We start from the raw sequence: 27,908 nt of genomic DNA, 5'->3' as shown, positions 1-27,908 counted from the left end.
ATAAAACTTATTTTCTGCAGGTACATTCTATATATCCACTTCTCTGTATAGTCAAATGTCTGTTGCATCTTATTATATTTATGACTGTCGTACTCTCGATATACATTTGCCGACAGGCAGGTAATTGCCCATTGATGGGCACATCACAGTTAATTCATAAGTATAGCCAGTGTACAGATCACAAAAGATCTCATCTGAATTAATCTCAAGGTCAGACAGTAAAACAAAAAAACTACCACTGTCGTTTAAATTTGTCATTAGCAGCAAGTGATAAATTAGATGCCAAGTATGGGCTGAAAACAAGATGCAATACCACAGAAGTATTTTTAACTGGCAAGTCCAACGCATTCTCTCCCTGTGGCAGTGCACTTCGCAAGAGGTCTAATTAGGAAACTCACACATCTGCAATGCAGCCCAGTACTGAATAATTCTGTGCACGTTTCATGCAAATATCATTTCCCTATCCACTGTACCTACCTGATTTGGGATGGACCAGAAATTGAACTTTACACCTTCCTGTCTCACAATAAATAAAGTGAAACTTGCAGTATAAAATGCAGCTCGTTAAAACCGCAATGGTTTCATGAGTAAATGCATTACATTCTACTGTGCTAAGTCAGACGGAAAAATCTGAGCTTTGATCTCCGGTGAGAGAAGTTAGTTGGTGTCAGCCGTGCAGCAGCAGCTAAGCAGTTATAATTGGCCTCCGTGTCCCTATCTTCGAAAGGAAAATATCATCCTGGCTTCCTGGATTTGACTATTATCCAAAATAATCCCTGTTGAAAAGTAAGTGCGTGTGAGTGTGTATGCGGCACGACCACCAGAAGTCTCAAAAAGAGTTTTACAGCCAATACTTTTGGAATATAGTCACTGTTGTAATGTGGAAAACGCGGCAGCCAATTTGCGCACAGCAAGCTCCCACATACAGCTGAGCACCTCGAGTCTCATCGCTGAGCGCATGCAGAAACCAAGCACTGGCAGCGAAAGGAACGTGCGGCAAACCAGTACCACCCACGCTTTCCTTCAACCACTGTCTGTCCCACCTGTGACAGAGACTGTAATTCCCGTATTGAACTGTTCAATCACCTAAGAACTCACTTTGAGAGTGGAAGCAAATCTTCCTCGATTTCGAGGGACTACCTATGATGACAGCAATGTGATAATGACCAGATAATCTGGTATTTTTTGTTATATTGCTTAAGGGACAAATATTGGCCAGGACACCAGGGATAACTCCCCTTGCTCTTCTTTGAAATAGTGCCAAGGGATCTTTTACACTCATTTGAGAAAGCAGACGGGGCCTTGGTTTAATGCTTCATTCGAAAGATGGTACCTCCAACAGTTCAGCACTGCACTAGAGTGTCAGCCTAGATTTATGTGCTCAAGTTCCTGGAGTGGGACTTGAACCCACAACCTTCTGACTCAGAAGCAAGAGTGTTACTCACTGAGCCACAGCTGACACATGGGCAGTTGAATGGGGTACCAGAGGGCTACAGCCCAGCTAGTCAACTCCTTCAACAGAGGGAACAAATGCATAAGAACATAAAAAATATGAGCAGTAGGCCAGTTGGCCCCTCGAGCCTGCTCTGCCATTCAATAAGATCATGGCTGATCTGATCATGGGCTCAGCTCCACTTCCCTGCCTGCTCCTCATTAATTCTTCACTCCCTTATCATTCAAAAATCTGTCTATCTCCACCTTAAATATATTCAAAACTCAGCCTCCACAGTGCTCTGGGGCCGAGAATTCCACAGATTTGCGACACTCAGAAAAAATTTCTCCTCATCTCAGTTCTAAATGGGTGACCCCTTATTCTTAAACTATGCACCCTCGTTCTAGATTACCCCACGAGATCCTCCCTGTATCTACCTTGCCGAGCCCCCTCATCTTATATGTTTCAATAAGAACACCTCTCATTCTTCTAAACTCCAATGAGCATAGGGCCAACCTGCTCAATCTTTCTTCATAAGTCAACCTCTTCATCTCAGGAATCAACCTAGTGAACTTGCTCTAAACTGCCTCCAATGCAAGTAGATCCCTCCTTAAATGAGATTAAAACTGTACGCAGTACTCCAGGTGTGGTCTCACCAATACCTTGCACTGTTGTAGCAGGACTTCCCTGCTTTTATACTCCATCCCTCTTGCAATAAAGGCCAACATTCCATCTGCCTTCCTGATTACTTGCTGTACCTGCATACTGACTTTTTGTGTTTCATGCACAAGGACCCCCAGGTCTCTCAGTACTGCAGCATTTTGTAATCTCTCCATTTAAATAATAATTTGCTTTTTTATTTTTCTTGCCAAAGTGGATAACCTCGCACTTTCCCACATGATACTCCATCTGCCGATTGTTTGCCCACTCGCTTCGCCTGTCTATATCCCTTTGCAGATTATTTTTGTCCTCCTCACAACTTGCTTTCCCACCCATCTTTGTAGCATCAGCAAACTTGACTACATTACACTCGGTCCCTTCATCCAAGTCATTAATATTGACTGTAAATAGTTGAGGCCCCAGCACCGATCCCTGTTGCACTAGTTACCATTTGCCAATCAGAAATGACCCATTTATCCTGACTCTCTGGGGGAAGAATCAAAATTCCTTATGGAAATGCAGAATTTTGAAAGTATTTTGTGTAATCAACCATTTTTACACTGAAACTGTTCAAGTTAACTTACCAGCCCCTTTGCCACTCTCTCAACTTGGGAGTTATATTAATCCACAGGAAAATCTTTTCTCCACTAAATAAATTACTTGCAGTGCACCTTCAAATCTCAATTGTTTCAAAATACAAATACATTTTTAGTTTTATCCAGAGGCTCTTTACATGAGCATCCAACAATACCCAGTAGAATCACCATTACAATGTAAAGCTTCATCTAAACTGTGTCAGCATTTTTTTTTTAAATGGGAAAACGACACACAAGTGGTGCAAACAACAAATGAAAGTCTTGACATTTGCTATGCTGAATACGAGTTTTTTTATTTATTTAGGAGGGGAAGGATGAAGTACGATTTCAGTTGATTTAATGTACTGCATTACAAATTTTGTCAATTTAAACCAATATTTACCAGATATGCTTCAGCTAAATAAACCTTGCCTCGACATCTCAGAAAATTTCCATTCTCAATCCCAATGTAAAGTCCCAAATTGGATCAGAAACAAAGCAGCAAAGTGCAAACCTGCTGCAACTTTCAGCAGAGTGCCAATATTTTCTCCTGTACTTACTTAGACAAAGGGGCAGAAATGAGCCCTCTGCAAAAGGCCCGTTAGAGTGTCCGGGAGGCAATAATGGGTCGCAGATGCACTAAAGCACGAGCGTGGCGGCTAGAGCACTCAGCCCCGGAATTGTCCCCGGGGCTCGGAGCGCGACAAGTGGCTTGCGCCGTGCCCCGCGCCTAGCATGCCAACCCCTTATCACTCAGCATCGACTCCTTTGCACCCGCTGGGCAAATTGCCTCAGGGGACGCGAGGGGCAATGCCACCGACAGCTTCTCGGGGCGAGAAGCCATGGTGGCTGGGGTGCCCTGAGCACCTTTAAAGGGGAGGTGGTTAGTGCTGTGGCCACCATCTTTTTTCTGTCGGCCAACTTTTATGGCAGCCGCTAACATGCAGCCTGGCACCCCCTCTTGGATGGCCCAGCCAACACCCTCCTGGTGGCCGAGAGACACCACTAAAGCGGCTGCAGAGTTCGCAGTGGCCCTCCTCTTTAAAAGGGGAGGAACGTTGTGATGCGTTAAAGTGATGCAGCACATCAGCGCCGCGCTGTTATCAGCTCCACACTAATGTGCTCGGTGCAGCACTGAGAGTCGCACCCCGCGAACGCCCCACGATCGCCCCGCAAATGCCCAGTTACTGCCCCACACATTTTTTTTAACCTTCAAGAGACCAATTCTGTGCCAGGTGTAGCACATACCGCCCTGGCGCTAAACTTTCATATAATTCAAATTATGCGCCCCAAAACGGGCGGGGACAATTTCGCTCCCAAAAAGGTGTGAACTGTCCCACTGGCTAGCAGCACTGCAGAAATTTGTCAGGTAATGCATAATTCTAAAGCTATTCAACCATCAGACACCTCAGGGAGTTTAATGCTGGCACTTCCAAATAGGGGACCACAGATCGATTTCAGTCTCAACTAGCATTTGCACTGGTTTCCCAAAGGCGAGGGTGTCGAGTCTTGTAGAGCCATAGCACAAAATCAGTACAACTCCGCTTCCTACAACACTCCAATGCACCTCCTGGTGACTCAAGCATGAAACAGCAATCATAGCACAAGTGACAGTTATACACTGGACCATTTCATCTTCCCCGAGAGAAGAAAATCTGTTCAAAAATCACATTTGAGTATGGAATTACTTCCACATTTTTATTTAAACTTCAACCTGCTGATGGGTCTGCAAGTTAGGGAGACCTATAAACATTATGAAAATTAACAAATGTGACTCAGGGGATGAAAATGACCAATAGAACACAGCAATTTAAACCATAAAGCTCTACACTGCTATGCAATTGAAATTAACTTGCGTTATACAGCACCTGTAAAATAGAAAAACATTGTTAGGCTCGTCACAGAGGTATAATGAGATAAAAATGGACAGAGACAAAGGAGGCAACATTAAGATGGGCGGCCAAATGCTTGGTCAAAGAGGTGGGTTTTAAGGGGGACCTTAAAGGAGGAGAGGATGGTGGAGGGGTTTAGGGAAGGGATTCCAGAACATGGGACCTACAAGGCTGAAGGCACAGCCTTCAAATGGTGGGTGAAGGGAGGGATGGGATTGCACAAAAGGCCAGAGTCAGAGGAAAAAAATAGTTCACGCGGGGTTTAGGGTAGAAGAAAGTTACTAAAATAGGGAGGGGACAAGGCCATGAAGGGATTTAAACATGAGGATGAGAATTTTAAGTCCAAGGTGTTGGGAGACTGGGAGCCAATGTCGGGTAGCAAGGACAGGAGTGATGGGCGAGCGGGACTTGATGTGGGATAGGATACAGGCAGCAGAGCTTTGGATGAGCTATAGTTTACAGAGGGTGGAAGATGGGAGGTCAGCCAGGGGAGCAGTGGAATGGTCAAGTCTGGAAGTGACAAAGGTGCTTCAGAAGCAGGGCGAGGCAGGGGCGAGGGAAAGTAATGTCACAGAGCTATGATTAGAAATTTAGCTCATGACTGAACACGGCAGTGAGATGCAAAAAGTTTGGTTCAGCCCAAGACAGTTGCCAGAGAGCATGGTGGAATTAGTGACAAGGATATGGAGTTTATTGGCAGGGTCCAAAAACAATTGACTTTGATCTTCCAAATGTTTAACTGAAGGAAATTGGAGCTCATCCAAGACTAGATGTCAACAGAGACAGTGGAGGGGTCAAGAGGTGGTGAAGAGATAGATCTGGATGTCTTCAGCACATATGTGGAAGCTGACCCCACATCTATGGATGATGTCACCAAGTGGCAGCATGCAGATGAGGAAGAGGAGGGTACCAATGAGAGATCTTTGTGGGGACCCCAGAAGTATTGGTGCAAGGGCAGGAAGAGAAGCCATTGTTGCAGATGTTCTGGCTACAATCCAATAGGCAAGAGTGGAACTAAGCAAAGCCAGGCCGCTTAGCCGACAATAGGAGATGTTGAAGAGGATGGTGTGGTTGACCATGTCAAAGAATGCACCTGGTCAGTCTCAATCATTGGTTGGGCCGTTTCAGTGCTGTGGCAGGGACGGACACCTGACTGGAGAGATTCAAACACAGAAATAATACGCTATATAAATGCAAATAGTATTAATTTTAGCAACCAGAGAGAAAGTACTGCATTGCACCCCAGCACCATTATTTTATAGGTTAATTAACTTTACATGTACTTATTTGAGACAATATATACAATGGAGGGTTTAATCTACTGCTAATCATTCCTTGGCAATGTTGCATTAATTACATCATAAGATAGGTTAACACAAATGAGGACCTCAGAACCAGCTGTGATACTGGAATTATGAGAAATCAAAGTGCAATTTTTAACTTACACAAAAGATAAAAGGAGTTTAAAGTTGTAATCCAAATGCCAAAGCAAAGCTTAGATTTATATTTATAGTTACAAATTACACTCCAAGAAATATGTCATTTGATCGAACATCGCTGAAAATGGAGCTAGCAACAACTGAAGGATTCAAGCTGTATCCTCAGTCAGCTGTGGAGCTGACAACCAGGTATAGCCAGCAGTTAGCTGGCGAAGGGCTGAAAATTGGGATGCTTTGGAGCAGTCCAAAGAAAGATTATTCTTTCCAGCTTTTGCTTAAAGGTAAAGATTGATTGACCCCTGGGATGAGAGGGTTGTCCTATTAGGCGAGATTGAGTACATTGGGCCTATACCCTCTGGTATAGAAGGAGAAGAGTTGATCTCATTGAAATATTCAAGATTCTGAGGGGGTTCGACAGGGTAGATGCTGAAAGAATGTTTCCACTGGCTGGAGTGTCTGGAACTAGGGGCATAGTCTTAGGATAAGGGGTCGGCCATTTAAGACTGAGATGAGGAGGAATTTCTTGACTCAGAGGGTTGTGAATCTTTGGAATTCTCTACCCCAGATGGCTGTGGATGCTGAGTCTGAGGATATTCAAGGCTGAGATAGGCAAGATTTTTGGAATTAAGAGATATGAGGATCGGGCAGAAAATCAGCCGTGTTCTTATTGAATGGCGGAGCAGGCTCAAAGGGCCGTAACGCCTACTCTTGCTCCTAATTCTTATATAGGACTACTGATGTTTACTTTGTTTTGAATCTCCTTTTGTTCACCGACTCAGGCAAGCTGCACCTTAGAATCCATGACAGCGGTGACAGCATCAGTGCATCCATGTTCCACTTACTGACAGTATATGGATCGCTCCACTATTGGTGGTCGTGCCTTCAGCTGTCGAGGCCCCAAGCTCTGGAATTCTCTCTCTAAACCTCTCCACCTTTCTACCTCTCTTTCCTCCTTTAAGACGCTCCTTAAAACCTACCTCTTTGACTAAGCTTTTGGTCATCTGTCCTAATATCTCATGTGGTTCAGTGTCAAATTTTATTTTAGAACGCTCCTGTGAAGCACCTTGGGACGTTTTACTACGTTAAAGGCGTTCTATAAATACAAGTTCTTGTTATATAATAAAGTCTTGCGTATAGCGTGTCCATCAAACCTTGTCACAGGTGAACTGTCACACTTGCATCAGAGTGGCTTAGGGAACCCATTAATGAACAAGGAGCAAACAAGGACAAAAACTAAGGACCACCTCACCAAAACTACCACTCAAGAATCAACAGTTAGCAAACTATCAATAAAATAACTAGCAAGGAAAGGGAAATGGAAAATTAATAATATTTTCCTTCAGTATGTGCCAGGACTTACAATTTATTAGGCCCACCCCTTCCCTGGCAATGGAAAATGCTTGACAGCACGAAAACCCAAGGAAGCCACTAAGCCAATATTCCAAAAGTCAGTTATGATTTTTTTAAAATATAAATCCAACAAAACAACCAGTAAATATTTGAAGAAGCAACAACGAGTAGACAAGGGTAATGCAGTAGATGTAAATGTACTTGGATTTTTAAAAAAGCCTTCAATAAAGGTACCACATAGTAAACTCATGAGTAAAGTCAGAGCATGTGGAGTCAGGGGACAAGTAGCAGAATAGATAGCAAGCTGGCTACAAAACAGAAAACAGAGTTGTGGCTAAAGGTAGCTACTCAGGATTACGGAAGGTGGAAAGTGGTGTTCCACAGGGATTGGTGCCGGGGCCACTGCTGTTCACCATTTACATAAACGATTTGGACTCAGGAATCGGAAGTTCAATTTCAAAATTTGCTGAGGACACCAAATTGGGAGTATAGTTCATACTGAGGAAGACTGCGACAAAATACAAGACGACGTTAATAAACTTGCAGAATGGGTGTGTATACGGCAAATGAATCTTAATAGAGGCAAGTGTGAGGTGGTGCATTTTTGTACAAGGAATAAGGGGGCCCACATGCTTCTTGAAAAATAAGAGCAAAGGGATCTAGGGGTATAGATTCACAAATCATTAAAAGTAGCAACACAAGTTAACAAAGCCATAAAAATGCAACCAAAGCATTGGAATTCATTGCTAGAGGAATATAATTTAATACAACTTAGATTGAACCTTGGTAAGACCACACTTAGAACATATGTATAGTTCTGGTCTCCATATAACAAAAATAATAGAGGCACTGGAGAAGGTGCAAAAAAGGCTTCCAAGGATGATACCAGAACTGAGGGGTTATAACGATCAGGAAAGATTGAGCAAGCTGGTGCATTTTTCTCTAGAAGAGAGAAGGCTGAGGGGTGGCCTAATACAGGTCTTGAAAATTATGAAGGGGTTTGATAGGGGGGGATGTAGAGAAGATGTTTCCACTTGTTGGGCAGTCCAAAACAAGGGGTCATAAATATAAGATAGTCAATAATAAATCCAAGAAAGAATTCAGGAGGAACTTCTTTACCCAGAGCGTGATTCGAATGTGAAACTCACTACCACATGGAGTAGTTGAGGCAAATAGCATAGATACATTTAAGGGAAGCTAGATAAACACGAGGGAGAAAGGGATAGAAGGCTACGCTGATAGGACGAGATGAAGTAGGGTGAGAGGAGGCTCATGTGGAGTATAAACACTGGCACAGTTGAGGCCCAGCTAAGATCAACCATGGTCTTACTGAATGGCAGAGCAGGCTCCAAGGGCCAAATGGCCTACTCCTATTTTTTAGACCAGTTGGGCCAAATGGCCTGTTCTGTGTTGTAAATGTTATGTAACTCTGTGTGAATAATGGAATTGTTAAACTCTATTTGAGGACGTTAGAAAAATTCTATACAAAAGCTTCTAATCATAAGAAGTTTCATGGTATACTGAATCCAGCCACTCAAGAGTCTCTGCTCCCAGTTTCAGTCTGCAGAACACTTCAGCCTCAGAAATGAATTAGGTCCCAGACACTTGCTCCTCGTTGCCGCTGCTATCTCTGACCGAAAGGCCTCCCTTCTCCCGGGTACTTCTGCTAGCCCTGGCCGAAAGGCCTCCCTCCCCTCCCTCCAGATGCCGGATGCCACTCCGAATCCTGGCCAGGGCCAAGCAGCACTGTACAGCTAATAACAGTAGTATTTCACCTTGCCAAAGTATTGTACCAAAATGACCCCTCCCTCTCTGCTGCTGCCCGGGCCGTGGAACTGCGTCTGCTGCACTGATTCTCTTACCTGTGCCGATTTTGTTAACTGCCCAGAAAGTTTTTCCAGAGTGGTCACATACGCCGTCCTAAGAAAAATTGGAATAAATCGGAGCTGGCCAAACTTGCTTAAATGGCCAGAATTGGCACGGGTGGCAGGTTACGCCCCCAATGAGATCAAAAAAAATCGCAGCCCAAAAAAAATCCTACCTAAGTGAATTACTCTAGCGCAGAAACTTTGGAGAAACATGCAGATTTGAATTTACTCCAAAAAACGGTGCACACCAAAAAAACGGCGCAGATAATTGGGGAAAATTGAGCCCAAAGTCTTGTGATGTAGGGAAATAAGTCTGACAGCTGATTGGAACATATAACCTGATTTATAAGCATTATATACCAGGACTGCTATCATTATATTACAGTACAAAATTCCCATTCTTATTTTATACTCCATGATTATGCAACACTGAACTAAAATGAAAGGATGCACGAGGTTACAAGATGCTGAATGTTTCCCCCAAGAAGTATGTTGAATATTTCTGTTCTCAGTATTTGACACCAGTCTAACTATTCCCACAGATCCAGGTTAGCACTGCAAAATGTGAAGAGGATGGGGTCATTTTTCACAATAGAGCTAACTGGTGGCCAGGGCTAGCAACAGCAACCTGCACCGGGAGGGGAGGGAGGCCTTTTGGCCAGGGCTAGCGGCAGTACCCGGGAGGAGAGAGGCCATTCGGCCAGGGATAGCAACGGCAACGAGGAGCAAGTGTCTGGGACCTAATCCATTTCTGAGGCTGAAGCGTTCTGCAGACTGAGACTGGGAGCAGAGACTCTTGAGTGGCTGGATTCTGTATACCATGAAGCTTATGATGATTACAAGCTTTTTGTATATAATTTTTTTAATGTTCTCAAATAGAGTTAAAAATTCCATTACTGCTCTTAATCAGGAAGTGTCTTACTGATTCTGCAGCTAACACTGTAAAATGGGACTGCACTTTCATATACTGCAATTCACAATTTCCAAAGCATACACAGTAAATTACCATAAGGAATAATGATTCTGCTGTGAGAAACAGCTTGGTTAAGCACTTTTCACAGTGGCAGGCTACTGCAGACTATTCACAATCTCATCATTAAGACAAAAAAAGGAATTGACTATTATGTACTGCAAATATAATTTGCTGCAACTGTTAACTCCTCACAAATGCTGCATTGAAAAAAGTCTCATTAATTTTCAACGCATTCGTGGTCAGTTTAGATATAGCCCCAAAACAGCTGGATACCAAAAATCCCCTAAATACAACTGTTTTTTAAGCTCTTTTATCAGTAAAAACTTTGCAATAGACTATTTGCAATTTAATGACCATATATTATGACCAAACCTGTAAATGTATGATTAGCTAATACAGGGTGAGAGCTATCTTGAACATTTAGCAGGTTCAGAGGCAGGGTTTTTCACACATATCATGCTCTACCTCGCCCAAATGAAAAGGCTGTCGGCTCAAGCCCCAGAAACTTGAGCGCAAAGTGAGTGCAGTAGTGAGTGAGTACTACACTGTTGGAGATGCCGTCTTTCAGATGAGACGTTAAACTGAGGCCCCGTCTGCTCTTTCAGATGGTCGTTAAAGATCCCACGGCACTATTTACAAAGGAGAGCAAGGAATTTAGCCCAGTTGTCCTGGCCAATATTTATTCTTCAATTAACATCACTAAAAAAGCACGTCATCTGGTCATTGTTTATGGGAGCTTGCTGTACGCAAATTGGCTGCCGCATTTCCTACATTACAACAGTGACTACACTTCAAAAAGTGCTTCATTGGCTGTAAAACGCTTTGGGACGTCTGGTGGTCATGAAAGGCGCTATATAAATGCAAATCTTTTTATTTCAATCACTTCACAATGATATGCCTTTGCCAGGTATTCAGCAGGCTCCAGAACAATGCAGTGATCAAATGTCCACAATTCCTAACATCATTTAATATTTTAGATGTAAATAGAACAGTTTTTACTGCTGTCAAAAAGCTTTGTTTTAAAATCAAGCAATTAGAAAGTGAGTTAAACACTGATACAGAATGCCATGACTCGTTTGTGCCTATGATTCACACAGTAATAAATTCTCATCTCACCGGGGTTGGGGCAGATCAGGGGAGAGAATAGAGAGTAGGGGAAAAAAGTGACAGGAAAGAATCATCCAACCTGCTTGCAATGATTTATCTCAAGAACAGAACTGATCTAGAAACAAGGCCTGGAAGACGCAAATAAGAACATAAGAAATAGGAACAGATGTAGGCCATTTGGCCCCTCGAGCCTGCTCTGCCATTCAATAAGATCATGGCTGATCTGATCTTGGCCTCAGCTCAACTTCCCCGCCCGCTCCCCATAACCCTTTACTCCCTTATCGCTCAAAAATCTGTCTATCTCCGCCTTAAATATATTCAATGACCCAGCCTCCACAGCTCTTTAGGGTAGAGAATTCCATAGATTTACAACCCTCAAAAGAAATTCCTCCTCATCTCAGTTTTAAATGGGCAGCCCCTTATTCTAAGACTATGTCCCCTAGTTTTAGTTTCCCCTAGGAGTGGAGAATAGGGCAGAAAAAAACTACAAAAGATTTCTCCATGTCTTAAAAACAAATGTTCAAACTAATGTTTTCAATATAAAAATTAAAAATACCCCTTTCCAGCTCTTACTGCAAACTTACCACACGAAAATGATTTCTTCCAAAAATACAAGACCAAGTAACAACAACCATTTTTCATTTTAAACAGCCACACCTATTGGGTCAATCAGAATATGAATAGTACAAAAGCTTAAAATGTATCACAAGAAACATGTTTAGCTTGCAGTTAAGTTTGAAGATGGTTGTTCCCAATCACATGAACAACCTCATGTCATTAATTTGATTTTTGGGTAGCAAAGGTTTTCCTAAATGTGATTAGTGTATCCAATGCTGTGGCCTAAAATAGTGAATTCCAACAGCAATACTATGCAGAGAACTGAAGCACAACGTTCAGAGAGTGACATGACAGCTGACTGACAAATTGAGCCCATTCTCTCTTGGGCAAACACCATCAGTATCTTTGTTTAAGCCAGGGATGGCCAACCTTGCAAAGCTCAAAAGCCAGGAAATACAAGACTTCTGACACGAGAGCCACAAGTGTCCAGAACCGCTTACATTACAGTTCAGGTCCTGGGGAAACTGCAAAACAGGGGGCTCTGCTGCCCTCACCTTTACAGAAGCCAAATCACCCGTGTCCAGATGCTGGAGAGCCACACATCTGCAAGTGTCGACAATTATAACACCATCGTGGAGCCTTTAACTTATCTGCCATCTTCTTCCCTCACTTCTATTCCAAAGAGAACCTGCCTTTTTGTATTACTCGGACAGGAGAATAGCAGTTTATGTGTTAGTTATTTATTTTCACTTCACTTCCCCTCCTCAAAAAGAATCTAATTAAATAGCATTTGGCGTCTCAATAGTTTTAGGGTTTGGGTTAAGCCTCGAGGATGTGTCCATCATCACCCTGCCCCCTCTTAACTAAATCAGTGAAACATCAGACTTCCATAATCTCATGTTGCTTTTCTAGAGGCTAGATAATGGGTTTTTAACCAAATGCTGTCAGTTATATCTCTCCACTCAAAGCTAAATTCATCTCAGTAAAAAGGTAGCAACTACTTTACACAGTTCCTTGAACGTTTTAGAAAAACTGTACAATACCATGGATACACACTTGAAAAGCTGAAGGACATTCAGTGCTGAAGTGTTAAAAATGTCACTTTAGAGCCAATATTACGCTCACACCCCTTCCCATCAAGAACTATTACCAGTATGAATTACTTCTAAGATTTCAGATAGCATTGGTAGAGATGTATCCTGTACCCTTTATCCGGCATTGTTGCAAAACTCCTTAAACTTTCAGAATCCACCTGACATTGTTATTTTTTTAAATGAGAGATTTGGAAACTCCTGATTTTCTATAAAAACTCCCATTCCAAATCATGCACCAGCTTTCTAAGCCAAACAAAGTGAAAAGGGAAGCTGAAAATCAGATATTGGAAGCAAACCCTTTTCAATGTGCACTGGTTAGCTGAGCAGACAATGAACTATAGTGCGATTCCAGCAATGCGCACAAATTTCTCTGCAGTTTGGAATTGAAGGTTTAGTCTAGGTTTATCTGCTCTGGAAATTGTAGCAGAAACAATGGGGAAAGGATTTGGAGATATGGATTTTGTTTTATGTTAAAGTACACAAGAGCATAATGTGACAGATAACTCTTCATTACTAAAATGCGAGTGTGAAGATGCTAATATTTCCAGTTTTCCCATTATTGCAATGTATTTTTGGTATTATCTTTGGCATTGTTGTGACCTCGCCCCCTCCCCATCTCTAACCTCCTCCAGCCCTACAACCCTCTGGACTCCTACTATTCTGGCCTCTTGATCATCCACGATTTTCATCACTCCACCTCTGGCAGCTGTGCCTTCAGCTATCTAGGCCCCAAGCTCCGAAATTCCCTCCCCAAACCTCTCTACCTTTAAGTCATTCCTTAAAACCTACCTCTTTGACCAAGCTTTTCGTCACCAGCCATAGGACCCAAATTTGGCCAGTACAGATTTCTGGCACAGTCACCGGAGGTGCACCGCTTTTCTGGAACAAAAAGGACGCCAAAAATCTTCAGGCGGAGTTTCGCCGCTCCCCAGCCTCTCCTCGATGGTGGCGTAGCATGGTAACTGGATTCGGGGGGCGGAGCCAGGTCCCAGCGCTGAAAACCGTGCCGGGACCTCTGCACATGCGTGCTAGAGTGTGTGCGCATGTGCAGTAGCGCCTCGCAGCCCAAATCTCTGACGCTCTGCAGGCTGTGTGGGAGGGGCCCGAAGCACGCCGCCCCTAGCCCTGGCCAAGTGGGCTCCCCGCCGTGACCTATCAGGGAACAAGGCTTAAATGCAGCGAGGAGAATAGGGTTGTAGATTGTACTGTGCTCCATTCAGAAGATGGCCAGGACCAAGCAGACAGCGCGCAAATCGACCAGAGGGAAAGCTCCTCGCAAACAGCTGGCGACCAAAGCGGCCCGGAAGAGCGCTCCGGCCATGGGCGGAGTGAAGAAGCCTCATCGCTACAGACCCGGCACCCGTGGCTCTGAAAAAGATTCAGAAATCCACCGAGCTGCTGATCCGCAAGCTGCTCTTCCAGCGCTTGGTGCAGGAGATTGCGCAGGGCTTCAAGGCTGACTTGCGCATCCGCGGGGAGCGTGCCTAGACTCCCCCTGCCCGGGCTCGAAGCTTTAACACCAAGTGCAACAACGTGCAATGGTGAGGGAGAAATTAGTGTGATGCGGCAGTGTGATGGGTGTCCGTGAGCCGAGGAAGCCAGCGACCGATTGCCTTTCACGCATCGGTCTCTCCCAGCCTCCCGCCCTGGCCAAAGGGCTTTGCTGGTGCGTGCTCCAGTCCACAAGGTAGGACTTCTAATTTATTATTACCTGATGTAATATTCATTTATTGTTATTTAAAAATGATGATGGTTTCTATGCATCTTTATGGTTAAAAGTGAAGTGTTTAATGCTTTGGAAAACCCTCTAAGTTTCCTTCCCCCCACCCCCACCTCTGGCTGCCTGCGCTGATTTCTTAATTCACCGCAGGGTTTTTCTGAACGTACAAAAGTGCCCACTTACACTGGCCTAAGTTAGTTTGGAATAAGTTTTAGCTGGCTAAACTTGCTTAAATGGACAAAACAGACGCAAGTGGCTGGGAATGCCCCCTTTTGAACAAAAAAACGGAATTAATAAAAAAACCTAACTAACTCACTTACACTGGAGCAACTTAAATGGGGACAATTGCGATTTTTAAGTTACTCCAAAAAGATCTAGCTGCTCCAAAAAAAACGGAGCAACTCCTGGGGAAACTTGGGCCTATTATATCTACTTATGTTGCTCGCTGTCAAATTTTGTTTGATAACGCTCCTGTGAAGTGTCTTCGGATGTTTTGCTAAGTTAAAGGCGATATACAAGCTGTTGGTGTTGGTACTAGTAAGAAACTAGTACATATTCGGATAATTTAATAACTTCATCTGAAGGATGAAGATTGGTAATATCCCGGTGTGGAATAGGGAGGAAAGTTTTTTTTATAATCTTATTCAAGGTTATGGACTTGGTCATAAAATATCCAATTTGAAAACTGAACTTTGCCATTACAAATTCAGAAAACACAAGGCATGTTGAAAAACAAACATCTCAAAGCAATTATAATTAATGCATAATAGTTAAAGGATTATAGGGTTTGAGTTGCACCAAATTACCTGCATTATGAAAGACTGACTGAGTGCAAGATTCCCTATTTTCCCGTGTGTCTGGAAGTGTACTAGCTGTAGCCGAGGGAGCTGGGATCAGCTTACCCCTCGGCCTCCACGCACAATGTTCCAGAGCGGCTGCAAATAACTGGCTCCCTCCATCCACATTAAAGCAGCTGGTCTCAATGTGTCCCGACAGCAATATATTTGAAAACTCCTTAGGCCAGAATGTACTGTAAAAGTAAAGGTGAGGCCAACAGCACTCATCCTTATTTATGTGCAAATCGGAAAGCAACTTCAGGCAGCTGCAGATGCGCAGTTAAACGCGAAATGTTGCAGTCCAAGATGCATCGCTCCTCCGTAAACTGTACATAAATGTAATCTTGCCTCCTGGCTCCCCATTCAAACGCATTAAACATCATGAAGTTGCCGTACTTTCATAGTAGATACTGACTGAAACAACCACAAAAAGTTAGGGCTTGACCATTTCAGTCCAAGTACCTTTAACAGCGTGTTAAGTCTTAATTACTGTCTGGCTGCCTCTCTGGCACTGAACATTAACTTTTACATGTGTGTAGTCCCATTCCTTCAGATTTTAACTGTTGGAGATGTATTTAAATATTATATTATTTTTATTTACTTTTTCTTTGTCGCTTTTTTCCTCTACCTATTAATCCAATCTTTTGTTCCTTTTCTTTATTTCACTTTCTGTATCCGATTTAATATACGGCCTGGATTTTGAGGTCAGCGGTGAAGGAGGTCACTGCTGACCTCAAAGAAAGCTGCCCACAAAGATCTAGCGATCTCTGCGGCGTGGATTTCACATTTCCCAATGCTAATTTCTGGCATCACCTATAGGGGATCTACAGCTGCCAGTAAAAGTGATGCCATTAAGAAAGCTAAGCAGCCAATCACATTGAAGAATTCTCAGACAGCAAGGCAGGAAGCAAAAAGCAGTGATTATCGTTCACTTTTTAATCATTTTACCGGGAGCCAAATGAAGATTGGGACATACACACAGGATTATGGTAGAGGCTGAAATATCAAACAAACTTTCAAAACAAATTATTTTAAAAATCTATGGGAATTGGTATCATAATGGAGAAATTTTACATTTCACAAATTAAAAAAATCATTTTTCAGGGCCAGAGAGATCGTTTAGCAATAATTATGACTTGGTGCACTGTTAAAAACCCAGTTTCACCTCATTCAACAAAGCTTAACTCTTTTATCGACGTTCATGTCAATTCAAGTGATGTGTAAGATTTCCATCTGGAAGAACTTCAACAGCACACACTGTGGAGGAGTAGGGCATCACTGATAGCAATCTGGGTTAACTGCCCTTAACTGTGCATGTGCGGACTCCAGAAGTTAGAATCATAGAATGGCTGCAGCACAGAAGGCGGCCATTCGTCTTGTCGAACCTGTGCCGGCTCTCTGCAAGACCACCTCAGCTTGTCCCACTCATCTGCCCTTTCCCCATAGTCCTGCAAATCTTTATTTTTCAGGTACTTATCCAACTCCCTTTTGAAAGTAGTGATTGAATCTGCCTTCACCACCCTATCAGGCAGTGCATTCCAGATCCTAACCACTCGCTGTGTAAAAAAGTTTTTCCTTATGTCGCCTTTGGTTCTTTTGACAATCACCTTAAATCTGTATCCTCTGGTTCTCGACCCTTCTGCCAATGGGAACAATTTCTCTCTATCTACGCTGTCCATACCCCTCGTGATTTTGAACACCTCAATCAAATCCCCTCACAATCTTCTCTGCTCTGAGAATAACCACAGCTTCTCCAGTCTATCCACGTAACTGAAGTCCCTCATCCCTGGAACCATTCTTGTAAATCTTTTCAGCATCCACTCTAAGGCCTTCACATCCTTCTTAAAGTGCGGTGCTCAGAATTGGACACAATACTTCAGTTGAGGCTGAACCACTGTTTTATACAGGTTCATCAAAATTTCGACCCTTTTGTACCCTATACATCTATTCATGAAGCCCAGGATCCCGTAAGCTTTTTTTAAACTGCTTTCTCAACCTGCCCTGCCACCTTCAACGATTGTGCACATATACCCTCAGGTCTCTCTGATCATGCCCCCATCCCGCCCTGCCCCTAGCTTATATTTCCTCTCCTCGTTCTTCCTACCAAAATGTATCACTTTGCACTTTTCTGCGTTAAATTTCATCTGCACGTCCGCCCATTCCACCAGCCTGTCTAATGTCCTCTTGAAGTCTACTACTATCTTCTTCACTGTTCACTATACTTCCAAGTTTTGTGTCATCTGCAAATTTTGAAATTGTGCCCTGTACACCCACATCCAAGTCATTAAGTTGCTGCCGGTTTTACACAATAATTAAATTGCGGGCCAACGAATTCACGATTATAACTTACACTTCCTGATTCAGACTGCTGCTCATTAACAATACTTCAATCTGATTGGTTAAGGAGACACACAGTTGCTTGCCCCGTTCAGAGAGGTCCCAGCTGCCCTGTATAGGACGTCGCACTGCTTGGATCTCGAACGTCCAGTGATAACAGCCATAGAAATAAATGGGCAAGGACAAGTCTAACAAATGGCCAGCGCCAACCGTTCACCAGCGACAGTCATTTCTGACCCATTATATTTGGCTCAGCTGGGGGGGGCAGGGGCAAGGCAGCTATCACAGGTGCCCCACATCCCCACGGCACAAGTCATGGTGCTGCAAGGGCTGGAGACACCAGATAAAGGGGGAGGGAGACAATCCATAATACTGCTGCCTACCAGAAGCATCCAAAAAACAGCGATAGTTATTTTATTCCATCAGTTTCAAATTAATGCAAAGCATTTAAAAGGAGATAAAAAGGAAATTTGCAAATTCTGAGAACTTGAAACAAAAACAGGAATTATGCATGTAGGTTAATCAGCATGAAATATTCATCTATCTTTTCTTATTCAGGTGCTGACTTATATGCCATGTATTGCTAGCATTTTCTGCTTTTATTGTACAGGATGCCTGAAGAAGAAACAACTTGCATTTACACAAGTTATTGCACCTTTAACGTGCAGTAAAACATCCCAAGGCACTTTGCAGGAGCGCAATCCAAGTTTGACACCGAGCCACATAAGGAAATATTAGGGTAGGCGACCAAAAGCTGGGTTAAAAAGGTAGGTTTTAAGGAGCGTCAAAAAGGAGGAAAGAGAGGTAAAGAGGCAGAAGGTTTAAGTAGGGAATTCCAGAGCTTACAGCCCAGACCACTGAAGGCACGGCCGCCAATGGTGGGGAAAAGAAGTGGGGGATGCACAACATGCCAAAGTTGGAGGATTGTTGACATCTCATGGACAAGGTGAGCTCAGAGAGGGCATACAGGGAGATTGGAGAGAAACGAGAAAAAGATGCGAGTTTAGGGCTCAGGTAGGGAGAAACCTTTGGGAATGCTTGGCTTGGTCAGCCAGGGGAAGGCAGAGATGTGGAAGGGACAGCTGATCGGATGGTCTCAATCATAGTGACAAAGTCGTCCATGAGCTCCTCGCACATGGTTGGAGGTGAGAGTGGAAGGGCAGGGGAGTAAGGATTTAAGGACATGATTGGTATTGGAGAAAAGAAGTTGGGAAATATTTATGCATTCCAGGATCATCCTGGGTGGTGAGCAGTTTTTCACTATTCAACGCGGGGGACTGTGGAGCGTCCTTCCTCCGTTTCGGCTGCCCCCAAAAGTTTGTCGCCATCCACCACCTGCTCCACGAAGACATGCAAGCCGTGACCAACAGATCCACATCCGGACCGGGGTCAAGCAGGGCTGCATCATCACGCCAACCCTCTTCTCGATCTTCCTCGCCGCAATGCTCCATCTCACGCTCAGCAAGCTCCCCACTGGAGTGGAACTAAACTATAGAACCAGTGGGAACCTGTTCAACCTTCGTTGCCTCCAGGCTAGATCCAAGACCATCCCCATTCTGTCATCGAACTACAGTATGCGAACGACGCTTGCATCTGCACACAGAGGCTGAACTCCAAGCCATCTTCAGCATCTTCACGGAGGTGTACGAAAGCATGGGCCTTACACTGAACATCCATGACAAAGGTCCTCCACCAACCTGACCCCATCACACAGCAATGCCCCCAGGTCATCAAAATCCACGGCGTGGCCTTGGACAACTTGGATCACTTTCGATACCTCGGGAGCCTACGATCAGCAAGGGCAGATATCGACGATGAGGTCCAACACCTCCTCCAGTGCGCCAGCAGAGCCTTCGGTCGCCTGAGGAAGAGAGTGTTCGAAGACCAGGCCCTCAAATCTGGCACCAAGCTATGGTCTACAGGGCTGTAGTGATACCCGCCCTCCTGTATGGCCCAGAGATGTAGACCATATACAGTAGACACCTCAAATCGCTGGAGAAATGCCACCAACGATGTCTCCGCAAGATCCTGCAAATCCCCTGGGAGGATAGGCGTACCAGCATCAATGTTCTCGATCAGACCAACATCGAAGCAGACCACACTCGAGCAGCTCCGTTGGGCGGGCCACATTGTCCGCATGCCTGACACAAGACTCCCAAAGCAAGCGCTCTACTCAGAACTCGTACACGGTAAGCGATCCCCAGGTGGGCAGAGGAAACGTTTCAAGGACACCCTCAAAGCCTCCTTGATAAAGTGCAACATCCCCACTGACACCTGGAAATCCCTGGCCAAAGACCGCCCTTAGTGGAGGAAGAGCATCCGGGAGGGTGCTGAGCACCTCAAGTCTCATTGCCGAGAGCATGCAGAAAACAAGCACAGGCAGTGGAAGGAACGTGCGGCAAACCAGGCTCTCCACCTACCCTTTCCTTCAACCACTGTCTGTCCCCACCTGAGAGACTGTAATTCCCGTATTGGACTATACAGTCACCCGAGAACTCACTGAGTGGAAGCAAGTCTTCCTCGATTTCGAGGGACTGCCTATGATGATGATGATTATAGTGGAGAAAAGTAGCTGGGGATTATTTGTGCATTCCAGGATCATCCTGGATTGGTGAGCAGTTTTGGAAGAGGAGAGCAGGACTCAGTAGTGCTTGATGTGGTCCAGCCAGGTCTGGCGATGAATGGCTAAACCAGTTGTGCTCCATAAACATTCAAAGCTGCGCCCATTAGACTTAAGGGAGCAAGGATGGAGGAACGACCAGGGTGGGAGAGAGCAAGGGTTTTACTGGCGATAAGGGCACCAAAGGTAGAAGTGAGGGTGTAATTGAGCAGAAAATGGAGGGCCAAAGAATAGGCAGTTGGGTGTTTGATAGTGACGCTGCAAGTGGCTTAGGGGAGAGATTTACCAGGGGCTGATGCAGAACGAAGTGGGGTTGGAAGGAAGAAGGAAGATGCGAGTGATGAGGAAGTGATAGAGACTTAATGTGGGCTTAGATGGGCAGTAGAGAACGAAGATTTTAAGGGAGAGGTGAGAGACGTGGAACAAGGCAAGTTGCTCAATGGAAGAAACGGTGCCAAAAGAGTAGGGTGACAGAGCACGGTAAGATTTAGTGATAAGGGCCACACTGCCACTGCAGTAGTATTGTGGGGGGGGGGAAGGTGGAAGGTATAGCCAGACAGGGAGTCTTCAGTAAGGTGTGATCACCCATGAGCCAAATTTCCATCGAAGAAAGCTATTTTAGTATCAACTTGTAAGCAAAGAAAATAAAATCCAGAATACTAAAAAAAACACAGCAACATTTTCACTGTTTTCCTTTAGAAATCGTGATCAAAAATATTGATGTAAAATGATTAGTTCATTTTAATGGGATTACCGAGATTATCTTTTTTAAAAAAAACACATAAGAAATTTACGAGCTGAAGATCAAAATTCACACAGAATGTGAATATTCTGCTACCCTCCAAATATACTCTCCGAGCGTTGGTTCTTAAGACACAAAAATTCAGCGTGGTTCCTCCATTCAGAAAGACCCGAAGCTTCCCCATTGCGACATCCAATTGTATTGTAAAAGATTCCACTACTGTATCTAGAAGTTCTTTCCGTGTTGATTTCTCCAAGAAAAATTTCCAGATGTCAGTTCAAAATTTGTCTTTTACTCGTCTGAATCTATGTTTCCTTGTCCTATTCTCAACTGAATTTGAAGTCAGTTTCCCTTTTCAATGCAGTTTATCACATTGTATGCATCTGCAAGATCACCTCAGACCCCTCTTCTCAAAACTGAAATTCCAAGAATTTCCAGTCCTTCATAATTCAGAACTCGACTATCAAGGATCAGCTTTGTGGCTTTTCTCCACACCACCTCCAGTACTTGAAAGTCTCCTGTGTCTTGGTGGCCAGAACTGGAGGTGGGGGAGAGGAATCACATTTAGACACATGGGGCCAGAAGACAGAGCTGGCCAGAATTTACATGATTAAATGTTTTCCTAAATGGATTTTAAAAGACTTTGGCCCATTTCTCAATCCATGCACATCTATTTTATATATAGAAAACAGTGCATCTGGCCTGTCCAAACATCAAAATCAAGACATTGCACTTTGTTACAGATATAAAACAATCTGCCTTCCCTAACCACCAACTCCATCCCTCTCTCCCTAGCATCAATCTGACGGTGAACACTGTTCACAAGCTAGGTGTCATAGTTGACCCTGAAATGAGTTTCTGGCCACATATCCACAGCATAACTAAAACCGCCTTTTTCCACCTCCCTAACATTGCCCGCCTCTGTCCCTGCCTCAGCTCTTCTGCTGCTGAAACCCTCATTCATGCCTTTGTTACCTCTAGACTTGACTACTCCAGCACACTCCTGGCCGGCCTCCCACATTCCACATTATGTAAACTTGAAGTCATCCAAACCTCAGCAGCCCGTGTACTAACCCGCAACAAGTCACGATCACTCATCACCCCTGTGCTTTCTGACCTACATTGGTTCCCGGTTAAACAACACCTCGATTTCAAAATTCTCATCCTGGTTTACAAATCACTCCACAGCCTCATAACTCCACAAGCTGTCTGCGCTTCTCAAATTCTGCCCTCTTGAACAGTTATAATCGCTGATTATAACTGCTCAACAATAGGTTACCGTGCCTTCAGCTGTTTGGGCCCCAAGCTCTGGAACTCCCTCCCCCAAGCTCTGGAACTCCCTCCCTAAACCTCGCCACCTCTCTACTGGTAACTTTCCTCCTTTAAGACACTCCTTTAACCAAGCTTTTGGTCAAATGCCTTAATTTCTTCTTTTGTGGCTCAGTGTCAAATTTATCTGTTTTGTCTTGTTAACACTGTTGTGAAGCGCCTTGGGACATTTTACTACGATAAAGGCGCTATATAAAAGTTATTATTTTTAATAATCTCAAAGTGCTTGATGCTTCTGAGGTTCCGTGGCCAAAGAACTGAATTGTGACTGGAGGCTCGGTTTACTTAATTAGACTTTGGGCCCAAGGCCTGAAAATAGCATATCATTCGACTTACCGTGCGCAATGCACAGTAAACGATTAAAATAAAGTAGCCAGGATTTTCACTACAGTTACAACAGCTGCCCTGCTTTCCCTCTGCCACATCCTGGATTTTCTGCCGGAAGTGACCTTCTTGAGCTGTTGCAGTCCACTTCACTTCTTTGTAGCAATTTGGTACGACTGAGTGGCTCACTAGGCCATTTCAGAGGGTAGTTAAAGAGTTGACCACACTGCTGTGGGTCTGGGTCATGTGTAGGCCAGACCGGGTAAGGACGGCAGATTTCCTTCCCTAAAGGGCATTAGTGAACCAGATGCATTTTTAGAACAATCCGATAGTTTCGGCCACCATTACTGATACCAGCTTCTTATTCCATATTTATTTAGTTCACTGAATTTAAATTCCCCAGCTGCCATGGTGGGATTTGAACTCCTGTGACCAGATCATTAGTCCAGGCCTTTGGATTACTGGTCCAGTGACGTAACCACTATGCTACCATTCCCATAATATGCATCTTATACAATACTTCCAATTCACCTGAATTCTGGATACTGTAGATTGTACTGTGCTGCAAGAGTTTAGTTAGGTTAGATAGGTGGTTGAAGGAATAAGGAATAAAGGGATATGGCAACAGAGTGCAGACATGGGATTAAAACCCCTGCTCATGTGGAAGATAAACATAGAATATAGGTGCAGGAGTAGGCCATTCGGCCCTTCGAGCCTGCAACGCCATTCAATAAGATCATGGCTGATTACTCCTTCAGTGAAGAAGTTTCTCCTCATCTCAGTCCTAAATGGCCTACCTCTTATCCTAAGACTGTGTTCCCTGGTTCTGGACTTCCCCAACATCGGGAACATTCTTCCTGCATCTAACCTGTCCAGTCCCGTCAGAATCTTATACGTTTCTATGAGATCCCCTCTCATCCTTCTAAACTCCAGTGAATAAAGGTCCAGTTGATCCAGTCTCTCCTCATATGACAGTCCAGCCATCCCGGGAATCAGTCTGGTGAACCTTCGCTGCACTCCCTCAATAGCAAGAACGTCCTTCCTCAGATTAGGAGACCAAAACTGAACACAATATTCCAGGTGAGGCTGCACTAAGGCCCTGTACAACTGCAGTAAGACCTCCCTGATCCTGTATTCAAATCCCCTAGCTATGAAGGCCAACATACCATTTGCCTTCTTCACCACCTGCTGTACCTGCATGCCAACTTTCAATGACTGATGAACCATGACACCCAGGTCTTGTTGCACCTCCTCTTTTCCTAATCTGCTGCCATTCAGATAATATTCTGCCTTCATGGGCCAAATGGTCTGATTCCATGTTGTCTTTCGCTTAGGCAGTCCCCCGGAGTCGAAGATGACTTGCTTCCGCATTAATATGAGTTCCAAGGTGACTGATGAGACCAATGTGGGATCTACAGGCTCTGTCACAGGTGGGGCAGGTGGTGGTTGAAGGGATGGGTGGATGGGGTGCTTGGTTTGTCCTGCGCTCCTTCCGCTGTCTATACTTGGCTTCCACATGCTCCCGACGAAGGGACTCGAAGTGTTCAGCGCCTACTCGGATGCTTCTCCACTTTGAGCGGTCTTGGGCCAGGGATTCCCAAGAGTCAGTGGGAATGTTACATTTTTTCAGGGAGGCTTTGAGGGTGTCTTTGAATCGGTTTCTCTGCCCTCCTAGGGCTCGCTTGCTATGGCGGAACCCGGAGTAGAGTGCTTGCTTCGGGAGTCTTGTATCAGGTAAGCGAACAATGTGGCCCATCCATCGGAGCTGGTTGAGCGTAGTCAATGGTTCGATGCTGGGGATGTTGGCCTGAGAGAGAACACTGACGTTGGTACGCCTATCCTGCCAATAGATTTGTAGGATTTTGCGGAGTCAGCGTTGTTGGTACTTCTCCAGTGCTTTGAGGTGCCTACTGTACAATGTCCATGTCTCTGAAGCATGTAGGAAGGCTACTGCTCATGAGCTTGGTGCCAGATTTGAGATCTTGGTCTTCAAACGCTCTTTTCCTCAGGCAACCAAAGGCTGCACTGGCACACTGAAGGCAGTGTTAGATTTCGTCATCGATGTCTGTCCTCACTGACAGAAGGCTCCCATGGTATGGAAAGTGCTCCACGCTGTCCAAGGCCTCATTCATGGTCTTGATAATCGGGGGGTAGTAGTGTGTGGTGGGGGCAAGTTGGTACAGAACCTTTGTCTTATGGAGGTTTAATACAAGGTCCATGTTGTAATTTCTCTATCATTCTATGTAAATTGCTCTCACCATGAGTGTTAGCCTTTGAACCACGAGAAGTACAACCTAGTGCTATACAACTCAAAAACGCTCAAAATAGAAAACCAAGTTCAGCGGAATAAAAGCTATTATTGCACTACTGGGTATTTTCATATGGGCATTATTCTGAAATGTCATGTCATTTCATCTGCCCGTGAAATGTTTCACATTTTCAGGACTGCCTTGCTTTTTGGAAGATATAATTTATGTAATTTCACTAATTCTTCGACACTAATGCTATAATTTAGTAAAACTCAAATGATAAATGCTGCATTGACAGTGCATTGCCACAAATGTTGAAACGTAATGAAGGAGCTGTGCAATGTCTTCATCAAATCATATTCCCAAGTAAAAATAAGGCTCCAAAAAGATGCAATCCCCCATTAAGGCGAATTTCAACCCTGCGAACAAATATGCCACCGAAATATCTGTGGAATACATGCCAACTGCAGCAAGTAAAGTATGGACTATGTATGGAGCCCTTTTCTGACAGCTCACAGAAGTCAGGTAACCACCACCGACCCCTCTCCCCACAAACCAAGACCATCTCCCGTCAGAAGGAATCACACTAGCAACCTCCTCCCAGTGTCCCACAAGAGCAGTTACCCCCTCACCAGAACTGCAAGACTCATCAAGTTATCCCAAAGCCTAAACAATGCATAGTTTCCAATGTGTGTGCAACCACACCAACATAACATGCCGTTGCACTCACCTGTATGTACCATGAGATAACAGTGCACAATGACTTTACAAAATACACTACGCATTGCCTTTCCTTAAAGTTTTTTTTAAAAGGGCACTTTAGTAGTCTACTAATGATTGTTTAAAGTGCTGGATATTGTAAATAAAAACAGGAAATGCTAGCAACGCACAGCACATCAATCAGCTCTGAAGAATCATAACCAAATTAACATTTTTCTTTCATGTCACACTTGCATTTGATTTATTGATATGCATCAGATTATGAAAAGCTATTCTCTAAATAAAACACCTCTCGTCTAACATTTACACTGAACCACATCCAATGAACGCATATTTAGGATCATTGGACTCATTCCCTTTCTCTCCCAAACATTGTAAAGTTTTCCATGGTTACAATGCTGGTCAAGCATATGCCATTATTGAGATACTTCTACCTAACAAACTGCTAAAAAGTATATCAAAACTTAACAAAACCACTAAAATGTCTAGATTCTGCAGCCCAGGTTTTGTGTTAATACCAAGAATTGTGGGGAAACTTTATTTTAAAAACAATCAAAAATGTATTTGATTCTTACATTCAAGATTTAAATGTTGAAAACATGCATTACTAATCATAACATTGAAAATAGAGGATTCGAAGGCCAGTCAAGGTCACTGTTTGGCAAATAGATCAATTGTGGCAAATTAAACTCTACAAAACTGCAGATGTTTCCACAGAAATGTACTTTTAAATTAAATTTACAACTCCCTTCTTTAAAATGGTCATGCATAACCCAATTTAAACCGCAGCAAATGTTACAATCATTGTTCACAACACAAAGGTTTGCTTTTAGTTTTAAAGCAGCATGGTCAATATTTGTAATTCAAAGTTTGACAATAAACTGCTTTATTGTGTCAATTCTGGACGACTGAGTAAAAATATTTGGAAAACAGAAACTCATGCTTTCTTCTCACTGAAAACTAACTCATGCTGACAGGATTGGAAGTTTTATTCTGGGCTGCACAGAAAACTTTGGGGCCAGCAACTGGAAAGTTGTGTGTGTGTGTGTGTGTGTGACTGTAACCTCCAGTAGGTCAGGTAGCACAGAGAGAGAGAACCAGTGTACTCATCAAAGGGTGCGAGTCAATTTACCCGGTCTTTCATGCGCCAGCTCTGCGTGACCGCCTTGGAGCCCTCGATTTTCTCCGAGTGCCGCTTCTTCATGAAAGCCACTGGAAGGTTCCAGTCCGTCATGTCGCCCTGGTCCTCCTCCAGCAGGTCCTCCAGCAGGCTGGCGCCGGCCATGCTGCCGCTTCTCACCGCCGACACCGAGCGGTGGCGGCCTGCCTGCCCGCCCGGCCCGGGGCTGCGCAGCCGCTGCACTCGGCAAGAGCCGACACCCCCGACCCCGGGGTGTGAGGTGGCGGGGAGAGAGAGACGCTCCGTTATCTCGCGGGGGGGGGGGGGGGTAAGGAGGGAGGGTGAAGCTCGGTTGCGGCCGGCCCGGGCTCTCGGGTCGCCGCCGCTCACTTCAGCCTGACGGGCGACGCCATCTTGGGCCAGACCGACAGCCACTGCTGTCCCTACGGCGGAGCGGGCGGCTCAGTCCGCGCTCACTGCTGTACGCGCAGCGCTCTCGCAACTCTCCCCAAGACCCAGTCAACAACAACAACAACTTGTATTTAGATAGAGACAAGCTCACTCTTCTATTCCTCCCACCTCTGACTTTCCTTGTATTTAGATAGAGACAAGCTCACTCTTCTACTCCCCACCTCTGACTTTCCTTGTATTGAGATAGAGACAAGCTCTCTCTTTTACTCCCCACCTCTGACTTTCCTTGTATTTAGATAGAGACAAGCTCTCTCTTCTACTCCCCACCTCTGACTTTCCTTGTATTTAGATAGAGACAAGCTCTCTCTTTTACTCTCCACCTCTGACTTTCCTTGTATTTAGTTAGAGACAAGCTCACTCTTTTACTCCCCACCTCTGACTTTCCTTGTATTTAGATAGAGACAAGCTCTCTCTTCTACTCCCCACCTCTGACTTTCCTTGTATTTAGTTAGAGACAAGCTCACTCTTTTACTCCCCACCTCTGACTTTCCT

The 27,908-nt window shown here is 44.3% G+C and overlaps 1 protein-coding gene across 2 annotated transcripts in view; it reads right to left on the bottom strand.

The window, feature by feature from the left end:
- Nucleotides 1-27,382, bottom strand: part of rptor (regulatory associated protein of MTOR, complex 1) — a 505,194-nt gene extending 477,812 nt beyond the window's left edge. For both annotated transcript variants that reach the window (XM_070857808.1, XM_070857809.1), the window contains exon 1: nucleotides 26,958-27,382. In XM_070857808.1, the coding sequence (XP_070713909.1) occupies nucleotides 26,958-27,110 (153 nt within the window). In that variant the 5' untranslated portion in view covers nucleotides 27,111-27,382. The remainder of the gene's footprint in view (nucleotides 1-26,957) is intronic.
- Nucleotides 27,383-27,908: the final 526 nt, after the last annotated feature.

Source organism: Pristiophorus japonicus, chromosome 16, assembly GCF_044704955.1.
Source record: "Pristiophorus japonicus isolate sPriJap1 chromosome 16, sPriJap1.hap1, whole genome shotgun sequence".
Lineage (NCBI taxonomy): Eukaryota > Metazoa > Chordata > Chondrichthyes > Pristiophoridae > Pristiophorus > Pristiophorus japonicus.
The sequence above is the reverse complement of the archived record's forward strand: the minus strand, read 5'-3'. Positions and strand labels throughout refer to the sequence as shown.